Raw genomic sequence first — 24,691 nt, 5'->3', positions numbered from 1 at the left:
CTGCAATGAATTTTTAGAACGATAAAATGTATAAAGTATTTGAAAAGCGTGTGCATTTCAATCACATTACATCCCAGTAAATATAAATTTAATCGTTTAAATAATTGCTGTTGAGACAAAATAAAAAAAAAACATGAATCAATGTTTAAAAATTTAAAGCATATAATCATTTCAGTAAAAAGGACGAGATAGTATACATTCGGGCGAATTATTACATTGCACAGTGTTGCTTTTTGTCGTTTTCGTGCGCTTTTTTAATTGCTTCTCAAACATTGATTTTAGAGGTATAGTTTGTTCAAAGATGTTTTTGCATATGTTGAACCGCTTGTTTTGATGAAGACGGCTTGGTGATTAAATCACCTACAAGTGAGATCAAAAAAATATTTTTTTATCTGATTCAGATAGAGACTTGACGTCTTCTAAAAAATTGTAGCAAATGTTATTTTAAGCAACTTTGCTGAAAACACAAGACTTCTTGCTCTTATAAATTGCAAGATATGTATCATTTTTCGTTTAAAGGCCCATTTAAATCATGTTTGATAGTATAACTGATTTTCTAGACATCCAACAATTGTACAATTAGCGGCGCCGGTGGTGTAGTGGTAAGCGTGATTGCCTCTCACCCCAGTAGGCCTGGTTTCAATCCCAGTCGGCGCCGCCGGAATGCTCTGAGGCATAACATCTCTTATCACGCCTTCCTTTCGGAAGGGAAGTAAAGCCGTTGGCCCCCGGCTTGATGGGTCGATTGATAGGGTCCAGGTGTGGGAGCTGCCTGCCTTCCTGGCGACGGTAGCATTGGTGCTCAGCATGGAAAAAAAGATCGACGGAAAACAAATCAAGGGAAAAAACAATTGTACAATTTCTTCTACAACTATATTTTTCAAGTTAAAATACATGCATTTGCTGAACTTTGTAACTAATTATCTCTTGAAACAAAAAGTTATTCTTAAATAATCGATTTGCTCCTCAAATAACTTTTTCCGGCGCAAATTGGCACAGAAATCTAGGCAGGATTCTGAATCTATACTTTTTTTTATTGCCGAAAGGTTATAAAAACATGTGTCAGCACGCGATATTTTATGTGTTTATTTGATAACTAAAAAACTCATGCAAATGTCTAATTTTTGAATACATATTTTTATTTTAAGAGATAGCATGTTGTAATGTTCAGCAAAAATATGTATTTTTGTATCGCAAACAACTTTGTACAATATGTTAAATATATTGCAAATTTACGAAAAAAGTTACACTCAAAACAAATATTTGAAGTAAACAAATTTATGCATTTTATTGATAGTAAGCTGTCAAATTCTATAAGAGTACAAACGGAAGAGGTGACCTGCTGCAAACCGTTAACAATTGGCAGAATCATCATCAACAGGTATGCGTATGTGATTATTTCAAGAACTGGAATGCAAAGAAGTGATTTCCTTTGTTAAATTTATACGCTAATAATAATGTTTTGGTTGCCTCTTGTTCTTTACCATAGAATTTGATAAACTTTGTCTCTTCTCACTTTGGATTGAAGGGCATGCCAACGGTGAAATTTCAAAATGTTCACAAGCACGTTCTTGAAGCGTACGCACTCAATTCCGATGTCTCTATGGTTGTTGCTTCTAAAATAAAAAAAAACATGCTGGAAATTTTTGTGTCTCCTTTAAAAATAAAAATGGAATGCCCATGGCCGCTCAAAGCAGAGGGTTTTAGGACGTTGCTCTGAATACTTAAAAAAAAACCTTTCAAATTACCCGAAAATGTTTTATCAGCTCCGAAAGATGTAAGTATCGGTCGAAGAGCAGTTGCTTTCGAAGATTACAATGCAACGAAAAGGAAAAAAACAGCTTGTATTATAAATCGCTACCAACCGAATCAGCTGGCATTTGCAACGCAAATGAAGCTTGGAGAGACAAAGCAAAAGGATGCGGAGGAAAGGTTCACGAGGAACCAGAATCAGCAATTCTTGGAAAAATCAGATAGTATTCTCCTTCAAATCATTTTTTTAAGTATAACTTTTTTCCTAGATTTTCAATATATTTAACATATTCTACAAAGTTGTTTGCCATTGTCCAAGGTTGTGGTTTCGTTCGAGGGTTTCCGCGACGACAACTCGAATTACGCGACAGACCACTTGCTTTCCACGCTCTAGGTAGATCACTCGCGACCAAACTCAACGAGACTTTCGGATTTTTTTTATTGTCCCACGGGACTAAACGAGGCGAGGTTCAAGTTAACCGTTCAACCGTTCTATTTCAACTAACTTCAGTTTCTCCTCCACATATCTCACTCTCCCTCTCCTTCTCCTATACTTACTCCTCTGAACTCTAGTGGTATTAGTAATTGTAAAAAGAGACATTTATTTCCTGTCAACTGTCAAATCCTGGAATCAGTAGGTTACTACTCTCTAGTTGACCTAACTTACATTTATTTATAGCAAACAACGTAATTCATATTTCAAGGTAGATAATTCAAAGTCTAACAAATTCAAATAATACATTTCATGATTCAATCGTAAACATAACGGGGCACCGTTGAAACCGTCCGTTTCAACTTTCGATGTCATCCTTGTGGTGCTGGTTATCATCGTCCGAGGTACTAAGTGGCAGGACTCGTATCCCAGTAACTGCCCGTTTGTAGAAGCCACGACCAGTACGTACTAGGACCACACGTACCAATCCGTCAGAACCTTTGTAGGTTTGCTCAACACGTCCGAGGTTCCACATGAACGGTGGAAGACCGTCCTGTTTTAGAAGGACCATTGCTCCTTCTTTGATATTTGGCATTGCTGTTCTCCACTTGGATCGCTGGTGAAGTTGGCTAATGTAATCTCTGGACCAACGACTCCAGAAATGTTGTACAGATCTACGCATTTCCTGTAAGCGAGATAGTCGGGTTATTGTGGTGTCCGTCATATCTGGTTCTGGAATCGAGAACATTGGTTCGCCGATCAGAAAGTGGCCGGGCGTTAGCACGTCGAGGTCATCTGGGTGGTCTGTGAGAGGAGTGAGAGGCCGGGAGTTGAGGATGCTTTCGATGTGAGTTGTTGCCGTGGAAAATTCGTCCAAAGTGTAGGAACTTCCACCAAAAATACGACGGAAATGATGCTTAAACGACTTTACCCCGGCCTCCCACAGACCCCCGAAATGTGGAGAACGGGCCGGAATGAAACGGAAATTAATTCCAGACTCGATGCAGTAGTTCTCCCACTCATCCGACTTGAATTGCGCGAGATACTGACGACGTAACGCGTTCAACTCGCGATCAGCCCCGACGAAAGCTGTCGCGTTATCACAGTGTAGCTCTGTTAACCGCCCGCGACGAGCTATAAATCGTTTGATCGCGTTAATACACGCGGCGGTCGTGAGATCAGGAACAACTTCGAAATGTACCGCTTTTACCGCCAGGCAGACGAAAACCGCGACGTACATTTTCACATTTGCCCCCCTCCCATACAAAGGACGAACGTTAAATGGCCCGCAGTAATCAAGTCCGGCTTTCGAGAAAACTCGTGATGGGACTACCCTGACAGCGGGTAGTGGTGCCATCTGTTGATGATAATCGGCTGGTCGACAACGAAAGCAAGTAGCACAATTTCGTACCACCTTACGAACTAAATCACGGCCTCGCAATGGCCAAAATCGCTGGCGAATGGTCGCTAGTAGCAGATTGGGACCAGAGTGTGCAGTCCTCAAGTGTAAGGACCGAGCAAGTAAAGTGACGAATAGGTGATTCGCCGGTAACACTACCGGATGTTTCGAATCAAAGGGACCAGCTGTATATTTAAGTCGACCGTCAATGCGCAGTAGGCCTTGCTTATCGAGAAATACGTTCAAACTTTTCAACGGAGATTTGCTGTCAAACTCAAGTTTGTTATGTTGGAGTTGATGAATATCTTTAGAAAAAACAGATACCTGAACTAGTCGTATTAGTGCTTTCAGTGCTCCGTCCACTTCCGCTGGAGTTAGGCTTCCGGAAAATCTCTCGGTCTTTGGACGCTGACAATTGTTGCTGAAACGAATACACATTGCCACAACTTTCAGCAGCTTTCCCAGCTCGGAATACCGTTCGAAGATGGAATCGTCGACTGCTACTGCAGCTAGGACGACTGTGCTACGTTTTTCCTGCTCGACGTTGATGATTGTTGATGGACACGATGGGATTTCCGGCCAAGTTTCTGCTGTATGTGCGAGGAATTGCGGCCCCTGCCACCACAGGGAATCATCGTTGATTTGGCTGGGTTGTATTCCACGGGATATACGATCCGCAGGATTATACTCGGAAGGAACGTACTTCCACGGTAACCTTGGAGTCAGACGATGTATCTCTGCTACTCGATTTGAGACGAACACCTTCCATTCGTGTGGCGGTGAATGAATCCAATGCAGAACGACGGTGCTATCCGACCAAAAGACCACGGTGGATGTGAAGTCCGTGGTTGTCTGCAGATTGTGCACTAGTTGACTGCCTAGCACTGCAGCACATAACTCCAGTCTGGGTATGGACAACCCACGAAGAGGAGCGACACGAGACTTTGCTATGAGGAGCCTCCGTTCTATTAATCCATTCACGTTTGGCCCAACGACGTATACGCAGCAACCATAGCCCTTTGATGATGCATCACAAAAGCAGTGCAGCTGGAATTCGCGACGACAGTTTGGAAGTGCATGTCGCGGTACGGTTATCTCCTTCAGCTGTTCCAGTTCACTACGAAAACTTTGCCACCAACGACTTTCTTGTTCTGGCAACTCCTCGTCCCAAGTCAACCTTTTCGCCCAGAGTCCTTGGACGAATATCCTTGCGCTGATCACTACCGGTCCCAAAAGTCCAAGCGGGTCAAAAAGCCGGGACATCTCTGAGACCACGATGCGTTTGGTGACGACCTCTAAATTCTGGAGAATGGGAACCTGAAATCCGAATTGATCCATGCTTGGGTTCCACAACAGCCCAAGTGCTTTCGTCACTGCATTTCGACCAATCTCCGTCTGAGCAGAAGTTGCCCAAAGGTCTCGAGGGATATGCTGTAACACCTCCGAATCATTTGCACACCACTTTCTTAATGTGAAACCTCCAAGAGCGAGGAGTTCCTGCAAGTGACGACAGGATTCAGCTACCTCCTTCAAATCGTCCCCTCCGGCAAGAACGTCGTCGACGTAGAAGCGCTTTGTAACGATGCGTGCAGCAAGCGGATAATCGTGGCCTTCGTCTTCGGCAAGTTTGTTTAGTACCCGAGCTGCTTGGTAGGGGGAACTGGCGAGTCCATACGTCACGGTCTTCAGTCGATATATTTTCAAGGGCAGTGAGGTGTCCGAACGCCAAATGACTGCAAGGAATTTTCGGTCGTCGGAATGCGTCCACACCTGCCGGAACATGTTTTCAGCATCGGCAGAGAACACGAACCGTGGCATCCGGAAGTTTACTACCACGACAAGTAATGCTGGCTGCACCGTGGGTCCGGTGAACAGGATTTCGTTGAGGGACAGTTGACCATGGGACTTGCTACTGGCGTCGAAGACGACTCTTGTTTTGGTGGTGGTGCTATCTGGCCGACGGATAGCATGGTGCGGTAGAAAAAACTGCGGGCCCGCGACGCGAGAACACTCTTCCATATGCCCCAGCCGTATGTAGTCTTCCATAAACTTGGTATACTCCTCTCGTAGCTCATTGTCCTTAGCAAACCGTCTCTCCATCATCGAGAATCGGTTTAGAGCCGCCTTGCAGGAATCACCGAGGAGTGGAATCAGAGGTTCTCTCACTGGTAGACGCACAACATAACGACCATTTTTATCTCGCGAGACGGTGCGATTGAAATGGTCCTCGACGTATTGTTCCCCCTGTGTTAGCGCCTTTCCTACGTCGAAATCTTCAACCTCCCACATTCGTTCCAACTGGGAGTTGAGTTGCTGGTCAGTGGTGACGTGGCACACCACCGTCCCGAAGGCTTGAGTTGCAGCCTTCCCAGAGACGACGTACCCTAATACGGTTTTCTGTAAAATAGGATATTCATCAGCTAGGAATATTTGTTGTGATTCGAGAAGAGCATAAAATAGTTCAGCTCCGATAATGAGATCGACTCCGTGGCAAATATTGAATCTCGGATCAGCTAATGGCAGGTTTCGTGGAATGTTCCACCGAGATATGTCGACGCTTCGGCTAGGAAGGCTCACCGTCAATTTTGGCAATACCAAACAATCAAGTTGCCGTTCGAATTCTCCAAATCGAGATGCAAGATACAAGTTGACCGCATAGTGAACGTTTACTGTAGCTTGTCCAATACCACTCACAGGTAAGTTCATACGAGTACGTTTGAGAGCAAGTTTCTGGCACAAGGATTCCGAAATGAAACTCGACTGCGAGCCACTGTCCAATAAGGCCCGTGCAAAATGATAGACGTCATTCACATCTCGAACTCGTATAACAGCTGTTGACAAAAACACGGTGTTATGATGAGCATTGTTTGACTGTGTTAACGAAGTGGCTGGTTGTTGAGGGCAATATGGAAGTGGTTCGGAATCGAGACGACCGTACGGAATCACCGGCGACGAAGAGGGGGGGATTTTGGACGGAACGACAAACGACGATGAATCTTCCGAGACCGACGTGACTGCCTGGGGTAACGCACGCACTTGCACCACCGGTGGTGCATCCACGACCGGATACGAAATCTCTGCTCGAGCGGTGGAAGCTGATGTAGGAAAGATTACAGTGCATGACTGGGAAGTACTCGGCTGATCGTTCGGTACATCTACAACCGACGAAGCGGACGTTAACGCAGGAAGATGTAGCATGCTGTGATGTTTCTTTCCACAGGTCCGGCACAGACTACTTCGGCAATCCTTAGACATATGTCCACCCCTCAAACAGTTAATGCACAGGCGGTGCTTTTTTACAAAGTCCAATCGGTTGTTAGGTGTTAATTTTGCGAAGGCATCACATTGAGTCAACGGATGAGCTAGTTTACAGCTAGGACATTTCGACACATATTCGGAAGCAAAGTGAGAAGAGGAAGATTTGGCTTTAACGGGTTTAGCTGGAACATGTGCAGGTACAATGTAGGACGCAGTACACTTCTGTAGCGTACGCGACCGTTTATGAATGAATTCCAGCAAATCGACATATTGTGACACTTCCTGCTCCTTACACTGGGTCTCCCATTCCAGAAGAGATTTCTCGTCCAATAAGCTGCTCAAACGTTCTACTAGAAACGAATTCCAGTGAGCGTTGGGATCCTCAAGTTTGTCAAGGATTCCAACGTGACGATTGAATTCGTCAGCCAATTCTGCTAAGGCGGAAGCAGAGCCTTTCTTTACCGAAGCAATCCGGAAAAGAGCCGACATGTGTTGTTTTACGAGGTAGTTGGTGTTTTTGTATCGGTCACATATTGTTTTCCATGCGATTGGATAATTATCTGCACTTATTGATATGGACGAAATGAGTCGAGAAGCATCGCCTCTCAGAGAGCTTCGAAGGTAATGAAGCTTTTGTACAGCTGACAGCTGCAGATTAGAGTGGATCACCGACTTGAAAAGGTCGCGGAACTCAATCCACTGCTCCGGTTGTCCATCGAACTCCGGGATTTTTAACTCCGGCAGTTTGACCGACATCACTTGGTGAACAGCAGGAGCTCCAGGTGGAGGTACGTTTGGTTGAAGACCATTTTGTGGGAGCTTGCCAACCAAAGAAGCTTTCAGCTCAAAATACAAGTCCTGAAATTCCTGACGGGAGTCAGCAAATTCCTCTTGGAAATCTTCGATAACCTCAATCTCGTCTTGCACACTTTCGAAGCTTCTCCATAACTCGTCAAGGCGATCGATTCGCAATTGAACTTGATGGATTTGCGTGACGTCATACTGATCGTCGAAGAGCTGGATCGACTTTGCCGATCGGAGAATGGTACTTCTCCGCCGCAAAAGCGTTTTGTGGTGGAGAGTATTTCGCCGTTTTTCGCATCTCGAAATCGTTTACGGCAGAGTTACGGTACCCACCTTGCTGATGCTGCCTGACTTACTCCACGCGGTTGTTCTAACCTCAACGGGTAACTCCAATGCAGTCTCCGACGGAAGTAATGGCCACTTGCCTTAGGCGCTACCAGCTTCAGCGACACGAGTGAGAAACGAGAAGGTTCCAACTGGTAAGACCGATGACCAAGGCACTCCGTTGGATTGATTTGGTGGGAAGCTGCTATTAAACACGTGGGAAGCTTTCGAACCGGAGCTTACAATCACTGTTGGGATCTTCCTCCCGGGTTTCGGCACCATAAATTTGTCCAAGGTTGTGGTTTCGTTCGAGGGTTTCCGCGACGACAACTCGAATTACGCGACAGACCACTTGCTTTCCACGCTCTAGGTAGATCACTCGCGACCAAACTCAACGAGACTAAACGAGGCGAGGTTCAAGTTAACCGTTCAACCGTTCTATTTCAACTAACTTCAGTTTCTCCTCCACATATCTCACTCTCCCTCTCCTTCTCCTATACTTACTCCTCTGAACTCTAGTGGTATTAGTAATTGTAAAAAGAGACATTTATTTCCTGTCAACTGTCAAATCCTGGAATCAGTAGGTTACTACTCTCTAGTTGACCTAACTTACATTTATTTATAGCAAACAACGTAATTCATATTTCAAGGTAGGTAATTCAAAGTCTAACAAATTCAAATAATACATTTCATGATTCAATCGTAAACAGCCATACAAAAATACATATTTTTGTTACAATGCATGCTATCTCTTAAAATAAAAACATGTATTCAAAAATTAGACATATGCAGGAGTTTTTTAGTTATCAAATAAACACATAAAAGATCGCGTGCTGACACATGTTTTTATAACCTTTCGGCAATAAAAAAAAGTATAGATTCAGAATCCTGCCTAGATTTCTGCGCCAATTTGCGCCGGAAATAGTTATTTGAGGAGCAAATTCCCCTAAACATATCGATTATTTAAGAATAAATTTTTTGGTTTCAAGAGATAATTAGTTACAATGTTCAGTAAAAGCATGTGTTTTAACATGAAAAATATAGTTGTACAAAAAACCAAAATTGTAGGATGTATAGAAAATCAGTTAAACTAAAAAACATGATTTAAAGGGGCCTTTCACGAAAAATGATACATATCTCGCAATTTATAAGAGCTAGAAATTTTGTGTCTTCAGCAAAGTTGCTTACAATAACATTTTCTACAACTTTTTAGGATACGTTTAGTCTCTATCTGAATCAGATAAAAAATAATTGTTTGATCTCACTTTTAGGTGAATTAATCACCAAGCCGCCTACATCAAAAGAAGCGGTTTAACATACGCAAAAACATTTTTGAACAAACTATACCCTTAAAATCAATGTTTGAGAAGCAATTAAAAAAGCGCACGAAAACGGCAAAAAGCAACACTGTGCAATGTGCATTGATTTGATGGTTAATCCTAAAACATTGCTAAATCTGACAATATGCAATTTTCAATGAGTTTATGGCATGATAAGTGCTCATCCATCTTAATGGGTTCATACTAACATACATATATTTATTTATTGAAAATGGGTCTTCTACACACCAAAATTTAGATTCTAGGTCCAGCAAAATTAATTGCTGAACTGGTTCCAGCAAAACCAAAATTTCACCGACCATCTAGCAATATGAAATAATTTGCTGGATACTCAGTAAATTGTATTCAATCTGTCAAATGAAACGTCAGTGCTTGAAAACTCAAATTCTCCCATAGAATGGTTGATTGCTGACTACAATATTTGCAGTAAATTTGCTACATCCTAGCATTATTTTTCTCATGAAAATGATGTTTTCTGATTCACCGACAAGTAAGTGTAACATTTTTAACGTTTAACCGAATAAAATATATTTTTTTTCACTTATCTTGCAGCTCGAAACAAAATCGCAACATGACTGGATCAGGGATGCGTTTACATATTTTATAGAAACTATTAACAGAATTGGTGTATCAAATACTTACATGATACCAAACATAACTAGCTTAGAATAAATAAAGATATTTTGAATGATTGTAGCACACATTGAATTCCAAACCATAAAAAAATCATCCTTCCCGCTGTAAAATAATTGCTCCTCCTAATTATGCTGGTTTTTCAGCAATATGCTGTCACTTTATTGACAGACCATTTTACTGGTTATCCAGCGAAATTATTTTGCTGGACGGATTGCTGAACTTCCAGCTCGGCAAAATCCAGCAAAATTTTGCTGGTTTACGGCAACAAAAATTGGGTGTGTATGCTTCATTTCAACGGTAATAACCTCTGATTGTCCTCAACATGTTGAGGGTTTGGTGGATCGATAGGTAAGTTCACCTATACGCCTCCACGAGATGGTAGAGAATCTCCTTCTTGCAACATGATCATACAATTGGTCAAAAAACGAGCCGTCAGACAGAGGGATACTCCAATGAGTATAAAGAAGAACCCGCCCTTTTTCCACGAGATGTTAACAGCAGGGAGTTGACAATGTCCCTCTTCCCATCCAAATCGCTTCAATCGGGTGCTCTGATGGTCCCTCCCAATCCCAGCATTGTTTTGTATTCAGGGGAAATGTCTCTAATGTTGGCCTATGGATCTAAGATTGGGCCCATCGCTAAAAATCTGCTATTTATCAATTTTATCTAGATGAACGCGTTATTGGGATGTTACTAATGGATATTTTTGGTTGCTGTTGATTGCTGAATTAATGTATGGGCCCAAATTAGGGACACTTAGGCCGACATTACCTGCATTTCCCCTATGAGAAATAATAAAAATTAAAAATTTTCAACGATCTTATCAACATTCGCTGTTTCTTCACCTTTCTGTCCAATTTTCGTTCCTATTTGTGAACTCATTGTAGTTCTGCGAATTGAGTAGGATTTCTCTTAAAATAGTAGAAAGTGGGGTTACTCAGTGAGCGAGTAGTTCCCGACTAATGAGAGTAACTCAAAATTGAGTCGAGTTTGTCCTCGATTTTCCAAGAAAAACTTCTTGAATATCGTGGAACCCCGTTGAATAGCAAAAATTCCTTTGAACGGCGCTCACTTTGAATTTGTTTAACCGATACCCCTTCAGTTTCCAACATGAATTTGACTCAGGTACTGAGCTACTTTTACCAGCCGTGTCTGGGTAAATTTTATCTAGATTTTTGTCATATTTGAATAGATTGTTGAGAAAAACTTTACACACTCAGTGAGTAACCCCACATTCTACAATTTTAAGTGAAATGTTCAGTGATGTTATATCATGGTGGATAGAAGGGGTGACCCTCCAGGGCAGCTAGTTATTGAAAATAAACATTTTTTATAATTATTTCCTATAGAGCGCAATGGTTTGCTAAAGTCGAAAGCTCGACTAGATAGAGGGTTGCTGTCAATACGACCTATTGAGTAGTGGACAGCTCAGTTCTGAATTCTCCGATGGTTGCTGTTTTTGGCAAAGTTGATCAGATTTATAAGACCTATTGTATGGTGACCAGTTTATTTGAACATTTCCTCAACAGGCGGCAATAGTGCTGCCTTTGGTCGAGTTGTTCAGATGCACAAGCCTTATTGGATGGCGCACGGTTTAGTTCAGAATGCTGTCACCAGGGAAGTAAGTGTGCCTTGGAAATAATGATTCATTAAATCGAAATTTTGATCAGTTCTTCTTATTCTTTATATTTATTACGTCCCAACTGGATCTTTGTTATTGTCTTCAACTTTCATTTAATCGGTAACGTATTGGCTTGTAACGTATTGACTTGTAACGTATTGATTTATCAGTACACGATTTGCAACTTTCTTCTTTTATAATGTTTGCAAATTTATATACAGCCCTATGTCTTGTGTTAAAGGATAGATCAGTTCAAAGACACACAAATATTGAATTACAGCGTTCACTATTTGATAGATTTTTGTTTGAGCACCCACTCGAATGAGATTAAGTTTTATCGGTCATAAATCTGCAACATCAAAATGTAATAATATGATGTGACGTACTTTGAAGTATTTTAAACCGGTTTATTACTGTAAATAAACATTATTCAGTAGGTTGTAACCTTATTCTAAATGGGATAGGAACTGAAATTTGTAATATGAAAATTTTATTCAATTAAGGATATTAAAAGTCGCCTAATTTCAAAACTTTGAATAGCATGTTTGTTCATTTTAGAATTCAATTTATAGATCAATTTTTTTGACGTAGGACTACGTCTGTAATTTCTATATGGGGGTACACTTTGTGAAAACCGAAAATGGAATATGTAACAAATTATGAAAGATTTTGAACGTTAATAACTCAGCTGCCCCTGGACCAATTTCAATAATTTTATCATTAATCGAATAGAAATATTTCTACGCATCTGATAAATTTAAGACTTTATCATTTTTCAAAATGTTACTATTGAAAATTGCAAGAATGTTCAACTGTTGCTTTGATACTTAAAATTATTACCGTTTGCTTGCAAAAGGCGATTTTCATTTCCCTAACACAGATTTCAAAGTTGAATTCCATACGGTCTCACCATATGGTGTTTATTCAATCACCGCGTAGTGAGTGGTGGTGTTCTCCAGTACACAACGAAAGGCTCCCCGCAAGCAGCTAGCTACCAAAGCTGGCTTTAATCGCTGATCGGATTCAGTTCCAATCACCGTGTGTGGTGGTGTCCGGTCGTCGACATCAGCAGCAGCAGTGTTATCGGCGCGTGGTGTTGATAATTGTTCTCCAGCACAACGAAAGGCTGCCTGGAAGCAGTGAGCTGCAGCCCACATGAGCATACATAGAAGGAGGAAGAAGCCGCACCGCTATTGATCGGAATCAGTAGCTCTTCGTGAGTCACTGTGGGCCATCTATGCCCAGCGCGTCACGCTCATTCCAAACAACATACAGCTCACCAGCCTCATCTGTGTTTAACACCCTAATAGCTCAGCATTACTAAACCATAAAGACAAAACGGACCACCATAAATTTGTAAAAGAGTATTTTTGGACATTCGTCAAGGTCACCAATCGGATGTCAGTTCTCATATCCAGATATTTAGTACTGTAATTAGGGCGTAACAGCCCTTGAAATTTAAGGCTTGCTCATGCAAATCAACATCACTTTTGTGTAGGGTATGACTTCCTCAACCCGTTGATAATATTAGTTTGCATGGGCATGCCTTGAATTCCTAAAAATCATAGAGAGAAGTCATTGTTTGCTAAAGCTGTTACGCCTAATTTCACCTCTATCTAGATATGTTTAAATCTAACAAACCATGTACTTTAAGGCAACATTAGGGGTCGCGGCATGAAAGTGGTCTGATTTTGATCCAGAGATGATGGATTTTAATTCTTAATACGCCAATCGATGGGAATATTTTCTACAAATCTGCTAAAATTAAGACTATCATTTTTCAAAATGTCACTATTGAAAGTTTAATGGATGTGCAACTGTTGCTATGATTGTTAAAATTATCACCGATTGTCTTCCTTAACACAGATTTCAAAGTTGAATTCCAACCGGTCTCACCAAACGCTGTTTTTTCAATCACCGCGTGGTGAGTGGTGGTGTTCTCCAGCACATAACGAAAGGCTGGCTGCAAGCAGCGAGCCACAGCCCACATGAGCATCCATAGAAAGAGGAAGAAGCCGCATCTATGTCAACCGCGTCATACTAAAGAGTATAAACAGAACCCCGTTCAAATTCCTATTCCTACACAAAATGCAAGCTCCCGCTGCAGTTAACGAATAAGCTTGATTATATAATACCACGTAGACCTTCGTCACCATTGCGTACAACCCCATAGGGCTGTCCCTTGTAGTTTTTTGTTATTATCATTACAATAAGCAAAAACAAACAATATTGTAGTCCTACATCAATAACGTGGTCGTGCTTGTTCTAAATTGTAACAATCGTTATTACAAAAATCTGTGCAGCAAAATAACACAAGATATAATAAACTTGCTTTGCTTTTCTGGTCGTGTAGTTCAGCGCTCAACGAAGAATCTCGATCTACAGTGAAAATCGAACGAATCCGACAACTCGCACCAATTCACCGCTCGTTTCGGATACTGAAATCGTTTGAGTGAACATTATCGATTTTTTTTAAATACATGAGTGACATGAGCTCCAGGTTATTAACCTTTCAGTACTCACACCGTTGTACAAAGTATAACATGAAAAAAATATAAACACCTACTGACTTTGGAATTGATCTGAAGTCGAGACATTTTTCAACCCGAAAAGTGCTTAGATCGGACCGGGAATCTAACCCAGCTTCTTCCAGCATGGTCTTGCTTTATTCCTTTACCTTTACCGACTGAGCTAAGAGAGGCCCCTCGTGTGATTTATGCCAGTTTGGTTTAGTTTTCTCTATTTAGAGGCTATCATCGACATTTTTTCAGTCAGTTTGAGGTTTACATAGTCAAGATGTAAGACCCATGAATATCATACCCAATGATTATGTATGAGTGCATGTATGTCTTCAATCACCGCATTGTTTTTAAACGCATTTCAAGAGCTATGAAAAGCACACTAGCATTGAAAAGATACCAAAGGTTAGTTTCTAAAATTACAGGTTCATGCTTCTGAATATAACTTTTCCTCTATAACCAAAACAAACCTTTAAATTTCAACTACATTAAGGTGGGCATGCATAGCCCATATTGATAAGGTCGGTTCCTGCCATGTTGGAAAAAAAAAATGTTTTCAGTCCTACGTGGAATATGGAACACCTGCAATGGTTGGAAAATCTAAAGCACCATCAAATGGCTGGCATGAGGTATGATTGTAATATATTTTTCACCCAACGCAGCACCGAAAATTTTCCAAATTTATAAACATGGCAAGTGAACCATACACACCATCATCTGCTGGCATCATACATCACCTACCTATTACGTTCAGATGCACGAAATGGCTCATGTGTGGCGTAGTCGAGATCTGACACTCGTATATGCCAGAGTCTCGGTGCTGCGGATACTTGATCTGCAGGCTCCAGTCTTCTGTGTGTGGATGATGTATCGCCCGAAAGCGTTGATCGGAGGTGTATGTGTAGCGACCGACGGTGAGCAGATGAATGTCCCGGTGCCTTACCCAAGACACTTGCAGCAACATCTGAAACGGGAGAAGCAAACAAAGAAAGCGTCATGAAATAACGAGAACCAGAAATAATGAACAGTCCATGGGTGGGTGAGGGGAGATAAAATGTATGTAAGCTACATGATATCATTAAGCCTGCCCAAGTGATGACACCTCCGTAAAAAAATATGTGTGAGATGTGAAATTTTATCTCATGACATGAGTCCGCTTTCAGACACAGTTGCCATCTAAAGACAACAAATAAATCATATGAAGCGCTGCAAATGTTAGGCCTTTTTCAGTTGGTACGTGACTCCAGCATGTATTTGGCTTGAATTCTAATAATTTTGAAGCCACATGCTACGTTTTTAATTGTTAGCATTTTGCATTATACCACTGAATTAATCAAACCAATTAAAAAACTTAAATCCAACGCACCCTGAAAATATAAAGCACTCATGCTTGAGTCTGCAATCTTCACAAAGTCACGAATATAGGAGCACTTCATACAAATCTCAATAGAACTCCCCCCACACACAAAACCATTTTTCATCTGCTCCGACCGAGATGGAAACGGGATGAGCTGAGTGCATCTGTTGGTAGTCATTCTCAAAATTGTTTTATTGTCTTCACTCGACCGAAATGCACCGCTCAAGTTTTACTGAAATACGTGCATGCCAAGGAAATGGAGAGCCACTCGTCGAATGCATTGCGCTTCGATGGGTCAAGCTGGCTGTCTCCATCAAGTCGATCCACACACACCGACCGGGAATGACCAGTGAAGTTGGTTTTGGACCAATGGTTAGCTAGCACAGAAATACAGGATGATTATTGAACCGAATGATCCTTTTCAATCTGGAATGACGATGACAACGACGACGAAGTGGTTACGCTTTTACAGATAACAAATGGAAGTGGATGAATTCATGCGATAAAACTGAGGTTTGGTAAGTGAGAGGCATTGGCTGATATGTGGTGTGGAACTCAGTTCTGAGCCATCATTAACGTTGATTTGAAACAACAGAAGTGCAAATTCAATGTTGGTTTGCATTTCAGGATGAATCATATTTTAAGCGCAATTCTCATCAACCTTTTTGTGTGTAACCAGATAGATTTTATAATTAATTTGTCACCGTGACATTATGTTGAGTAGCATATGTTTTGGCTTAGGGATACTTAAATTACCATAAAATATATTTTTTAAGTTCCATCCTTTCTGTCAAAACTGAATTCCGGTTCGATTAAAATTAGCTAAATTTTATAAGTGTGTGGTTTTGACAACAATGCTATTTTTTATATTTTCAATCGAGAGTTGCGGTTCAGGTTCGCGTCGAGATCGGTTGTAATATAGATACTATAGATTCCATAGATAAGCGGAGGAAAAGTAAAATGTAGCCAAACGAACTGTCAGTTAGTGTAGCCAAACGAGCATGACGTCATCATGGTGTTGTTTGAGGGAGAAGTATTGTAATATTATGAGCACAAAACGCTTTCCACGCTCCACATTCAGATTTATTTCGCGGACAACGGATGAAGGAAAGATAAAGCAAACCATTCCTCGATGCATTGTTACAAATATTTGAGAGCTCTATGATGGCATGAACTTTTTTCACGGATGTCAGTAAGATCACTTATTTTTCATGGTTGCCAAAACAACTTGTTGTGCCTCCGCTTATCTATGGAATATATAGTATCTATAGGTTGTATCAACGTTCGCTCTCCGCTTGTTGTGTGCTTTGTGTCTGAATCCAGCGTTGCAAGGTCTTTTTTAGAAAAAAATTAACCAGTCAAATTATAAACAATTTCCTTGGCACACTCTTCATAATGACCGTCACACTCTTCTCAGACTTATCCGATTATGCTCTTTGAACTTACTGGTAGATACAGTCAGAATTGTTTTGAAATCCTCTTCAGTATTTCCTAGTATTCAAGTAAGTTGAAGATTTTTTTTCAGCCAATAATCTTTAGAAAATTTTTCAATTTTAATGATTCTGCAACCCATTTTGGATCAACATGTTGTAACAATTCCATGTACAATGTTGCAATAATATCCAACGCGAATGGCCTTCAATAATTAAAATAGTTAGTTGCTAGTAGCTTTGTTATTTTTTGATTAGAGGGTTCAGCAATTGCAGTGATATTTTTAAAGCAACATATTTAAAAAATCGTTAAAAAAATTTAACACAGAGGAAATGGAGGTAATGTCGGCCTATATGCCCCTAATTTGGGCCCATACATACATTCAGCAATCGATTAAATTTTCAATGGCGACCAAAAATATCCATCCAATGACGCGTTCATCTAGATAAAATGGATAAATAGCGGATTTTTAGCGATGGGCCCAATCTTTGATCCAGAGCCATTTCCTATAGTTAAACATCTGGAAAAAATGCTATTTATTAATTTTATCTAGATGAACGCGTCATTGGGACTGTACTAATGGTTATTTTTGGTCGCCTTTGAAAATGTAATCTATTGCTGAATTTATGTATGGGCCCAAATTAATGGCATTTAGGCCGACATTACATCCATTTCCCCTACGTGATCGGTCTGTGTATCTGGCAAGACGACTGAAAATCTGGAAAACCAAGATATATCTGGAATACTGGCAACGCTGTCTGAATCGATCACTTTCATCCAATTCGTGCTAACGTTCTGCCTCCCGGAGGAGCTCTTGTTGAATTTTGGGTTTTATCGATTGTAAGCTGTCGAAAGAAATGCATCGGTTGTTCCCGTACTTGGATCTATAATTGAGCTAGTTTTTGGTTTGCATTGTAAATTTTATCGTGGTTGAAAATGTTTGAAAAGTTGCGAGAAAATTCCACACGGCAGCAATGCCAAAATCTGTTTGCATGTTGCATCAGTACCTACGAGTCCAAACTGTAACTAATAGGTATATCACTCGTTCGTAGGCAATGACTTTAACATAAGCTCTAGCTCAATAGGCTTCGTGGTGTTAGTGACATTTGGAAATGTTTGGTGGTGTTTGTATTTATTCGCAATATTCATCTATTTACCAGCTGTTTGTAGTGACGTCATTGCTTACGAACGAGTGTAATACCCATGAGCTACAGCTTAGACTCGTAGGTATATCACTCACTCGTAGGTACGATATAATGCTTCACATAAAACAAGGAATGTTATGAAAGAAATGATCAGTTAGAAAACAAAGTTTCCTACTATGTGTTATACAAGAAAAGTTGAATCGAAGAATATCTAAAAATGGAACGTAAGTGTTCAATGTGTGGTGTTTGGATGTTGAGTTCGTGTGCCAGAAAAATCACCAATAAATTGTACGATTATGCAGTGGAAAAAAAAAGATTAAAATAGATTTCAGTAGCTCCTTCATTTGTCAACGTTCCTACCACAAACTATATGAACCCAATGATGCCGTGACTGAAGGTACGTTATTTGAAAATTAATGTGATTCTTCTTTAAATTTCAATTCTTTTCTTCAAAATACTAACTTAAACTCTTCTTTTTTTGCAATCATTTTTCAGAGTCCAGCGAAGCAACCAGTATTGAATCGATTGCCGTTGCGGGACCGTCCAGAATGGTTTATTTTCCCTGCCAAGGTAAATAATAAAAAATAAATCATTTGTATGTTTTTTTTTCTAATAATCAATCATTTTTTATATTTATTTTCAGAGTCAGTGGAAACAACCAGTTCTGAATCGATCGTTACCACCTACAACGCACCTTTGTCGGACGAAAATGAATTCCTTATACAACTTAAGGATAAATATAAAGAAACAAGAGGCAGCAATGAGCGATACAGGATTTTAACCACACTTCCCAAAAGTTGGTCTACGTATAGAATTATGAAGGAGTTCAATGTTTCCCAACATATAGCCAACCAAGCAAAAGCACTACAGCAAGAGAAAGGAATAATGTCGGGTAAATGCCGGGTGTAAAGAGGTTAAGCAGAGCTTCATTAGGAGAACAAACGATAATGCTTGTTCGTGATTTTTACATTAGTGACGATATAAGTCGTGTTTGTCCGGGGAAAAGAGATTATTTAATATCTAAAAATGATGAAGGTGGAATGTACATACAAAGAAGATTATTTGTGTGTAACTTGCAAGTGGCGTACTTCAACTTTAAAAATACATATCCTAATATTAAAATAGGATTTTCCATGTTCGCCAGTAACCGTCCGAAACACTGCATTTTGGCAGGGACAAGTGGCACGCATACCGTATGCGTTTGTCTATATCATCAGAACGTTAAACTTAGAGAGTCGAGTTTCAAACGCATTTGGATACGGTTGTGTCTTAAGTTTGTTCTCTGTTTTGTGCGTGCATTCGCTTTCATAGTTTTCGGCTGCATTTGCCGGATTAGCGCTGGCCATCTGCCTCCCGGACGGTTATACGTGTGTGAGTGGTGGCTTTCTCGCTTTCCGAGAAGTTTTAGAATCGAGAAAGAAAACATGATTCATCATGTTTGCAAGCAACAGAAGATTTGACGCTATCTGCGTTGTTTGATTTTTTCTCCCAGTCCAGAAATTTGTGGCATCGCGAGCGATAATTTTAATGTTAGTTTATTTATGCAGTGATGATGTTGGTTCACTCGCAACTATTTTGAAAAAAAAACTAAGTGTTTTCGAACGAAAGTGAACCAAAAGTGCTTCTGAACGTGTTTCGTAGTTGGTTGTGGTGAAATTCGTGCATTCCCGGTTGATTTTGGAAATCCGTATCACAAAATTGCCCACCGATTCCTTTTTTTGCCGTTCGACGACGACGGGTGTGCTTTCGCGAGAGTGACGTTTATTTGATCCGTTTCTTTGCACGGGTGTTTTTTTTTGTAACTAGCTTAAGTGTGCCTGCGATTTGCATTGAGTGTCGGAGATTGCCTCGCTGTATACGCCCAAGACTGGACGGGCAGTAGCTGGTGGCCGTGAACGGTTCCTGGGGAAAGCACTAGATGCGGCCCTCCTCCCAAATGACCATGGTAATACAGGAAGTATTACAACAAAGGTAATTTCTATTAGATATTTTGCATACAGTGACAGATAGCGGACATAAGGAACCAGTGGAGGTGCCGGGCAAAGGTGTTTATCCTTGACAAATGGTAAGTTACAAATTCGCTGTTGTCGTTGTCGTAGGCGCCGTCGTAGTCGCTGTCTTAATCGCCGTCGTAGTCGTAGGCAGTACCGTTAGTATATTTAAAATTAACCACCAACCGCTGAAAATATGAATTATCGCGTATTTCTGTTGCCAAGTAAAATTCGAGAACGTAATTTCATTTGAATAGCTTGTTTAACCAGGTCTTAAACAATCGTCACATCGGTCATAGCTTGTTATGATTGCCTGAACCATGCGTAAAGAGAAAATCGAAACATTTAACGTCGCGTGAAAATGGATCTTAATGAAGGCCTCTTTCATAGCTTTTAGTTTAAGGATTTCAAAAATCGTCGGTTACAGTGGCTTGCTTACTGAGCAGAAAAACGCGGTCCCAGATCCTTTCATATTAAAAATGTATGGTTAGATCGCTTGTTTATCGTGTATTTCGTAAACCTTGTCGTTGTCGTCGGTGCCGGGTCTGAATAGTCATGTGATATGAGGGGCTCGGTGGCCTTAGAGCAACCGGTTTTGCTTACTGAGCAGAACATCATGAGTCTAATCTCAAGCCCATCCACATTCAAGATCCGTCAATCGTTTTATTTGTTACCATGACTACATGGTAATAACAGCAACTCGATGATAAAAAAAGGAGCTCGTCTGCCTAGTTGCAAACGTTTTTGCTTACTGAGCAGAAGACCGTGGGTTCAATCACAAGCTCCTTCGCGTTATATGATTGTTAGGACATCAATTCAGCTTATCGTTTACCAAAACGAACCCTGCTGCAAACCCAACCCTATTACCCAATATCCCAGTGATTCCTCGTGGAAGTGCAGAGGTGTTCTCGGCTTCCATCAAAGCGAGTGTCACGTCAACACATTCCTACCCCTTCCTTTCTTGACCTGTGTTCGGGCGCGGCCGGCGCTGGTATTGCCTAGTTTGAGATCACCAGTTTTTACACATTGAGGATGATTGCTAGTCCCAAACATCGTCTATTGGTTCTCTGTGTAATTACAGCTGGTCTGGCAATAACAGAGTAGCAACCGTAGGCGGTCAATCATGCTTATGCTCATGCTCATCATCAGAACGTTAAACTTATTTTTAAAACACTACAAAGCAACCAACCACTCCCAGATGGTGTTGATTCCTATCACGATTGGCTTACAAAAATTATTTGTCAAGTCAAGTGAACAATGCTGGCTGCAGTGTTGCGAAAATTGTTCAGGAACGCAAATTTTGGCCACATAACTAATGACATTCTTAGTAACGGACATGTTGAATCAATACAATTCAAACAATGGCGTCAAGTAGAGAGATGCATTATGAACTTAGTGGAAATGGACACACAGGAAAATATTGATACATTTTTGGAACGTTATTCAATTTATTGCCGCATAACTTTATAGCTGAGCAACAGGCAAATTACTCGAAACACGTCAAAAGCAATTTGAAAGCTACAGAATTCATCATAATCTGTGATTTTTCGGAGAAATATTCTTTCATTGTGTAGGATGCAGTTCAAGGCTTTCATTGGGCGAACGCCCAATGTACTATTCACCCTTGTGCTATTTATTTTAAAGACGAAGAATCGAACAATTTGAAATTTACTAGTTTTATTGCAATTGCTGATTTTACTAAACATAATCATGTCGCAGTTCGTTTATTACTTACGCATTGTCTAGCGTTCATAAAATGTAAATTACCAGGCTAACAACAGATTTACTTTTTCACAGATGGACCAGGAAGCCAATATAAAAATAAGATAACCGCTTTTAATTTATGCAACGTGCAAAAAGATTTTGGCATTGCTGCCGAGTGGATTTTTTTTCGCAACTTGTCATGGAAAAGGCCCTTGTGATGCTTTGGGAGGAGTATTGAAACGAAACGCTGCGAAAGCGAGTTTGCAAGGCCAACATATAACAACGGCCCAAGAACTTTATCCATGGACTATTTCTAAGCCAGATTCAAAAATACACTATCAGTTTTTTTTTCGGAATCCGATTACAATAAAATTGAAAGAAAATTGAAAACCGTTATATACGTGTGAACCAAATTTCGGGGACACAGTCATTCCATAGTTTAAAGCCTCAAAACAAAAAGTATATTATTGTCAAACGGTATTCATTTTCAACGGAAGAAAAATGTGTGAAATTGTAATTAAAGATAATAAATGCTTCATGTTTTACTTATTTTTCTTCGACCTCGTCATTATTTGTAGCATTTAAGTACTTCTCCCAGAATTTTGATACCAAAATTAATAATATCAAACTGGGGCCTGTTTTAAAGCCACGAAGACTTCAATAGGGAAGGGGAGTCCAGCCAAAGTATACGCTCGGTAAAAATATTTTAAAATTATAGTAAAGTATCCCCAGATCTGCAATGTTTAAAAATTGGTTTACGTGGTTTATGGACAGCCCCCAGGCTGAACTGAATGTTGCACCCAGCTTGTAAGTTACTCATAGATTTCGTTAGTCACAGATGCTGTGACTCGATGGAGTCGCATTGTGAACTACCTTGCGTCTTCATCGTTTCCTTGCACGTGTGGTGTATATATTGCGGAACAATAATTTTTTATTTAAAAAAAATTGTATCTCCAAAACTACTTCTCCGACATCGCTAACTTTTTGATATGTTATGTTAAATTTAATGATCTTTTAAATACTAAAATAAGAAGTTGTTGAAGACCCTCGCAATTAAAATAAAAAAAGCATTTTTACCGTATTTTTTTTTCCTGCAAAATCAAATATCTCCGAGTGTTTTATATTTTTTCTTAAAACTATATTGTTTACATAAAACATCTTTCATTTGAAAGGTCAATCTTAAAAATCGGTCAAGAGGTTCAGAAGTTTTAAATGCATTATGAAAAAAGGCATTTTTGAAAAAAAAAAACTGGATTTCCGAAATGGTCGCCCTAATGGCGGAATAAAAAATACGAGTCAAATATTTTTTGACAAGGAAGAACTATCCCAATTTTCATGAAGTTCTGAGACTCACTATTACTTTTTTCTATGGAATTGCTGTATTAAAACATGATTTGTCTATCTACTATCAGAACGTGAGAGGTATGAGTACAAAATCGACTTAACTCACAGAGTCTCTCTAATAAAATATAAATCAGGACAAAAGATATAAGGTACAAACGGTCGAATTATGCGAAGGGGTACAATTATGATTAGTCATTTAATGTTCAACGTAACGGTGTCTTCAGTCTGACAAGTATTCTTTTCACTATTTGACATTAAGTTGATTTCATAACTAAATGTACCACCATTCGACCTTTCGTCCCTCTTTGAGACAATTACATTTTTTTTACATAGGACTACGTCTGTGATTTCTGTATGGGGGTACACTTTGTGAAAATCGAAAATGGAACACGTAGCGAAATTATGAAATATGTTGAACGTTAATAACTCAGCTGCCCCTGGACCAATTTCAATCATTTTTCACAAATCTATCAGAAATATTTCTATGCAACGATAGAAATGCTTCCGACTGTTGATTTTCAACAAGAAACTTTAAGAAAAGTGGTAAATGTCAAGCATTGTCCAAAAGCGTCAAAATAACTAACAAATCCACCAATTAAGTACATGCATATGCAGCTTCCCCAACACAGACATCAGGGAATCGTTTCTAGACGAAACATGTCTATGTAGCATTGCTGCTTCCCCAACACTGTCATCAGAGAGTCGTTAGTAGACGAAACAAGTCGAAGTGGCATTCGCCTCCGATCTTCGGGCATGTGTGAGTAGGGAGGATGCAATTGCGTAACATTATGCACACTCATCGCCACATTCAGGACCATACGCCCCCATCCACCACACAAAATGTTCTCCAGAGTTGTAATCTTGTAACCAAACTTGGAAGTAGGGGTGCAAGTGATTTTGATCGATTCTCTTCATCGACTTTCTGTTTCGTTAATATCTCGACGGCAAACACATTCATTGATACGTTTGTTGTTCTGGATGATAGAAGAGCATAGCAAAAATAGTGCGAAATAGGTTAGTGAAGCCATGGTCATCAAAGGAGGAAATCGATGAAGATTGGTTCTTTGGTTAATCTTGCTGGTTGCAATTCTGCTGTTCGACATTTTCGAAGATCCACCAACAAACATGAAATTACACTTTTTCTAGGGATGCCATTAATCGTTAAGATTTTTTCAGCTATTCGATTAAATATTTATCGAATTTTCAATTACTCGAGTGCGTAACCGACATCCTTTCTTATTTCTACTCGTTTGATTTAGCGCAGTAGAGAAAATAAATATAAGTACTAATTTATCTGAACAGGCAAACAAAAAGAAACAGGATCATAAATTCTCCGAAAAAAGTGCAAAAGGCTAAGGCAGGCAGACACCAGTTTAACCCCTGTCCAGCAGCAGACGGGCTGAGATTGTTGCGAGTGCCCAATCATTGAACCGAAGAATATGGAATTGTCCGGTACGATTTGCTGATCCAGCTCCCTACACGTCATCATCATCTTCCAAAGGCTTTAATCCTATACTACCATCGGTCCATTTCAGGGCCACCAAGATTTTCCAAAAGAGTTAAATTTCTGAACATGTCCCAACTAAAAATTCATATCAAAAGGTTCATTTCGGGGCAATCATAGTCATACTAG

General features: G+C 40.1%; 1 protein-coding gene across 2 annotated transcripts in view; it reads right to left on the bottom strand.

Annotated features, from left to right (window-relative positions):
- Window positions 1-24,691, bottom strand: part of LOC135699848 (zwei Ig domain protein zig-8-like) — a 326,931-nt gene that overhangs the window by 70,619 nt on the left and 231,621 nt on the right. For both annotated transcript variants that reach the window (XM_065220202.1, XM_065220203.1), the window contains exon 3: window positions 14,828-15,050. In XM_065220202.1, the coding sequence (XP_065076274.1) occupies window positions 14,828-15,050 (223 nt within the window). The remainder of the gene's footprint in view (window positions 1-14,827; window positions 15,051-24,691) is intronic.

This window comes from Ochlerotatus camptorhynchus, unplaced genomic scaffold (assembly GCF_037179485.1).
Source record: "Ochlerotatus camptorhynchus isolate MF236.1 unplaced genomic scaffold, CSIRO-AGI_Acam_v1.1 ptg000119l, whole genome shotgun sequence".
Lineage (NCBI taxonomy): Eukaryota > Metazoa > Arthropoda > Insecta > Diptera > Culicidae > Ochlerotatus > Ochlerotatus camptorhynchus.
The sequence above is the reverse complement of the archived record's forward strand: the minus strand, read 5'-3'. Positions and strand labels throughout refer to the sequence as shown.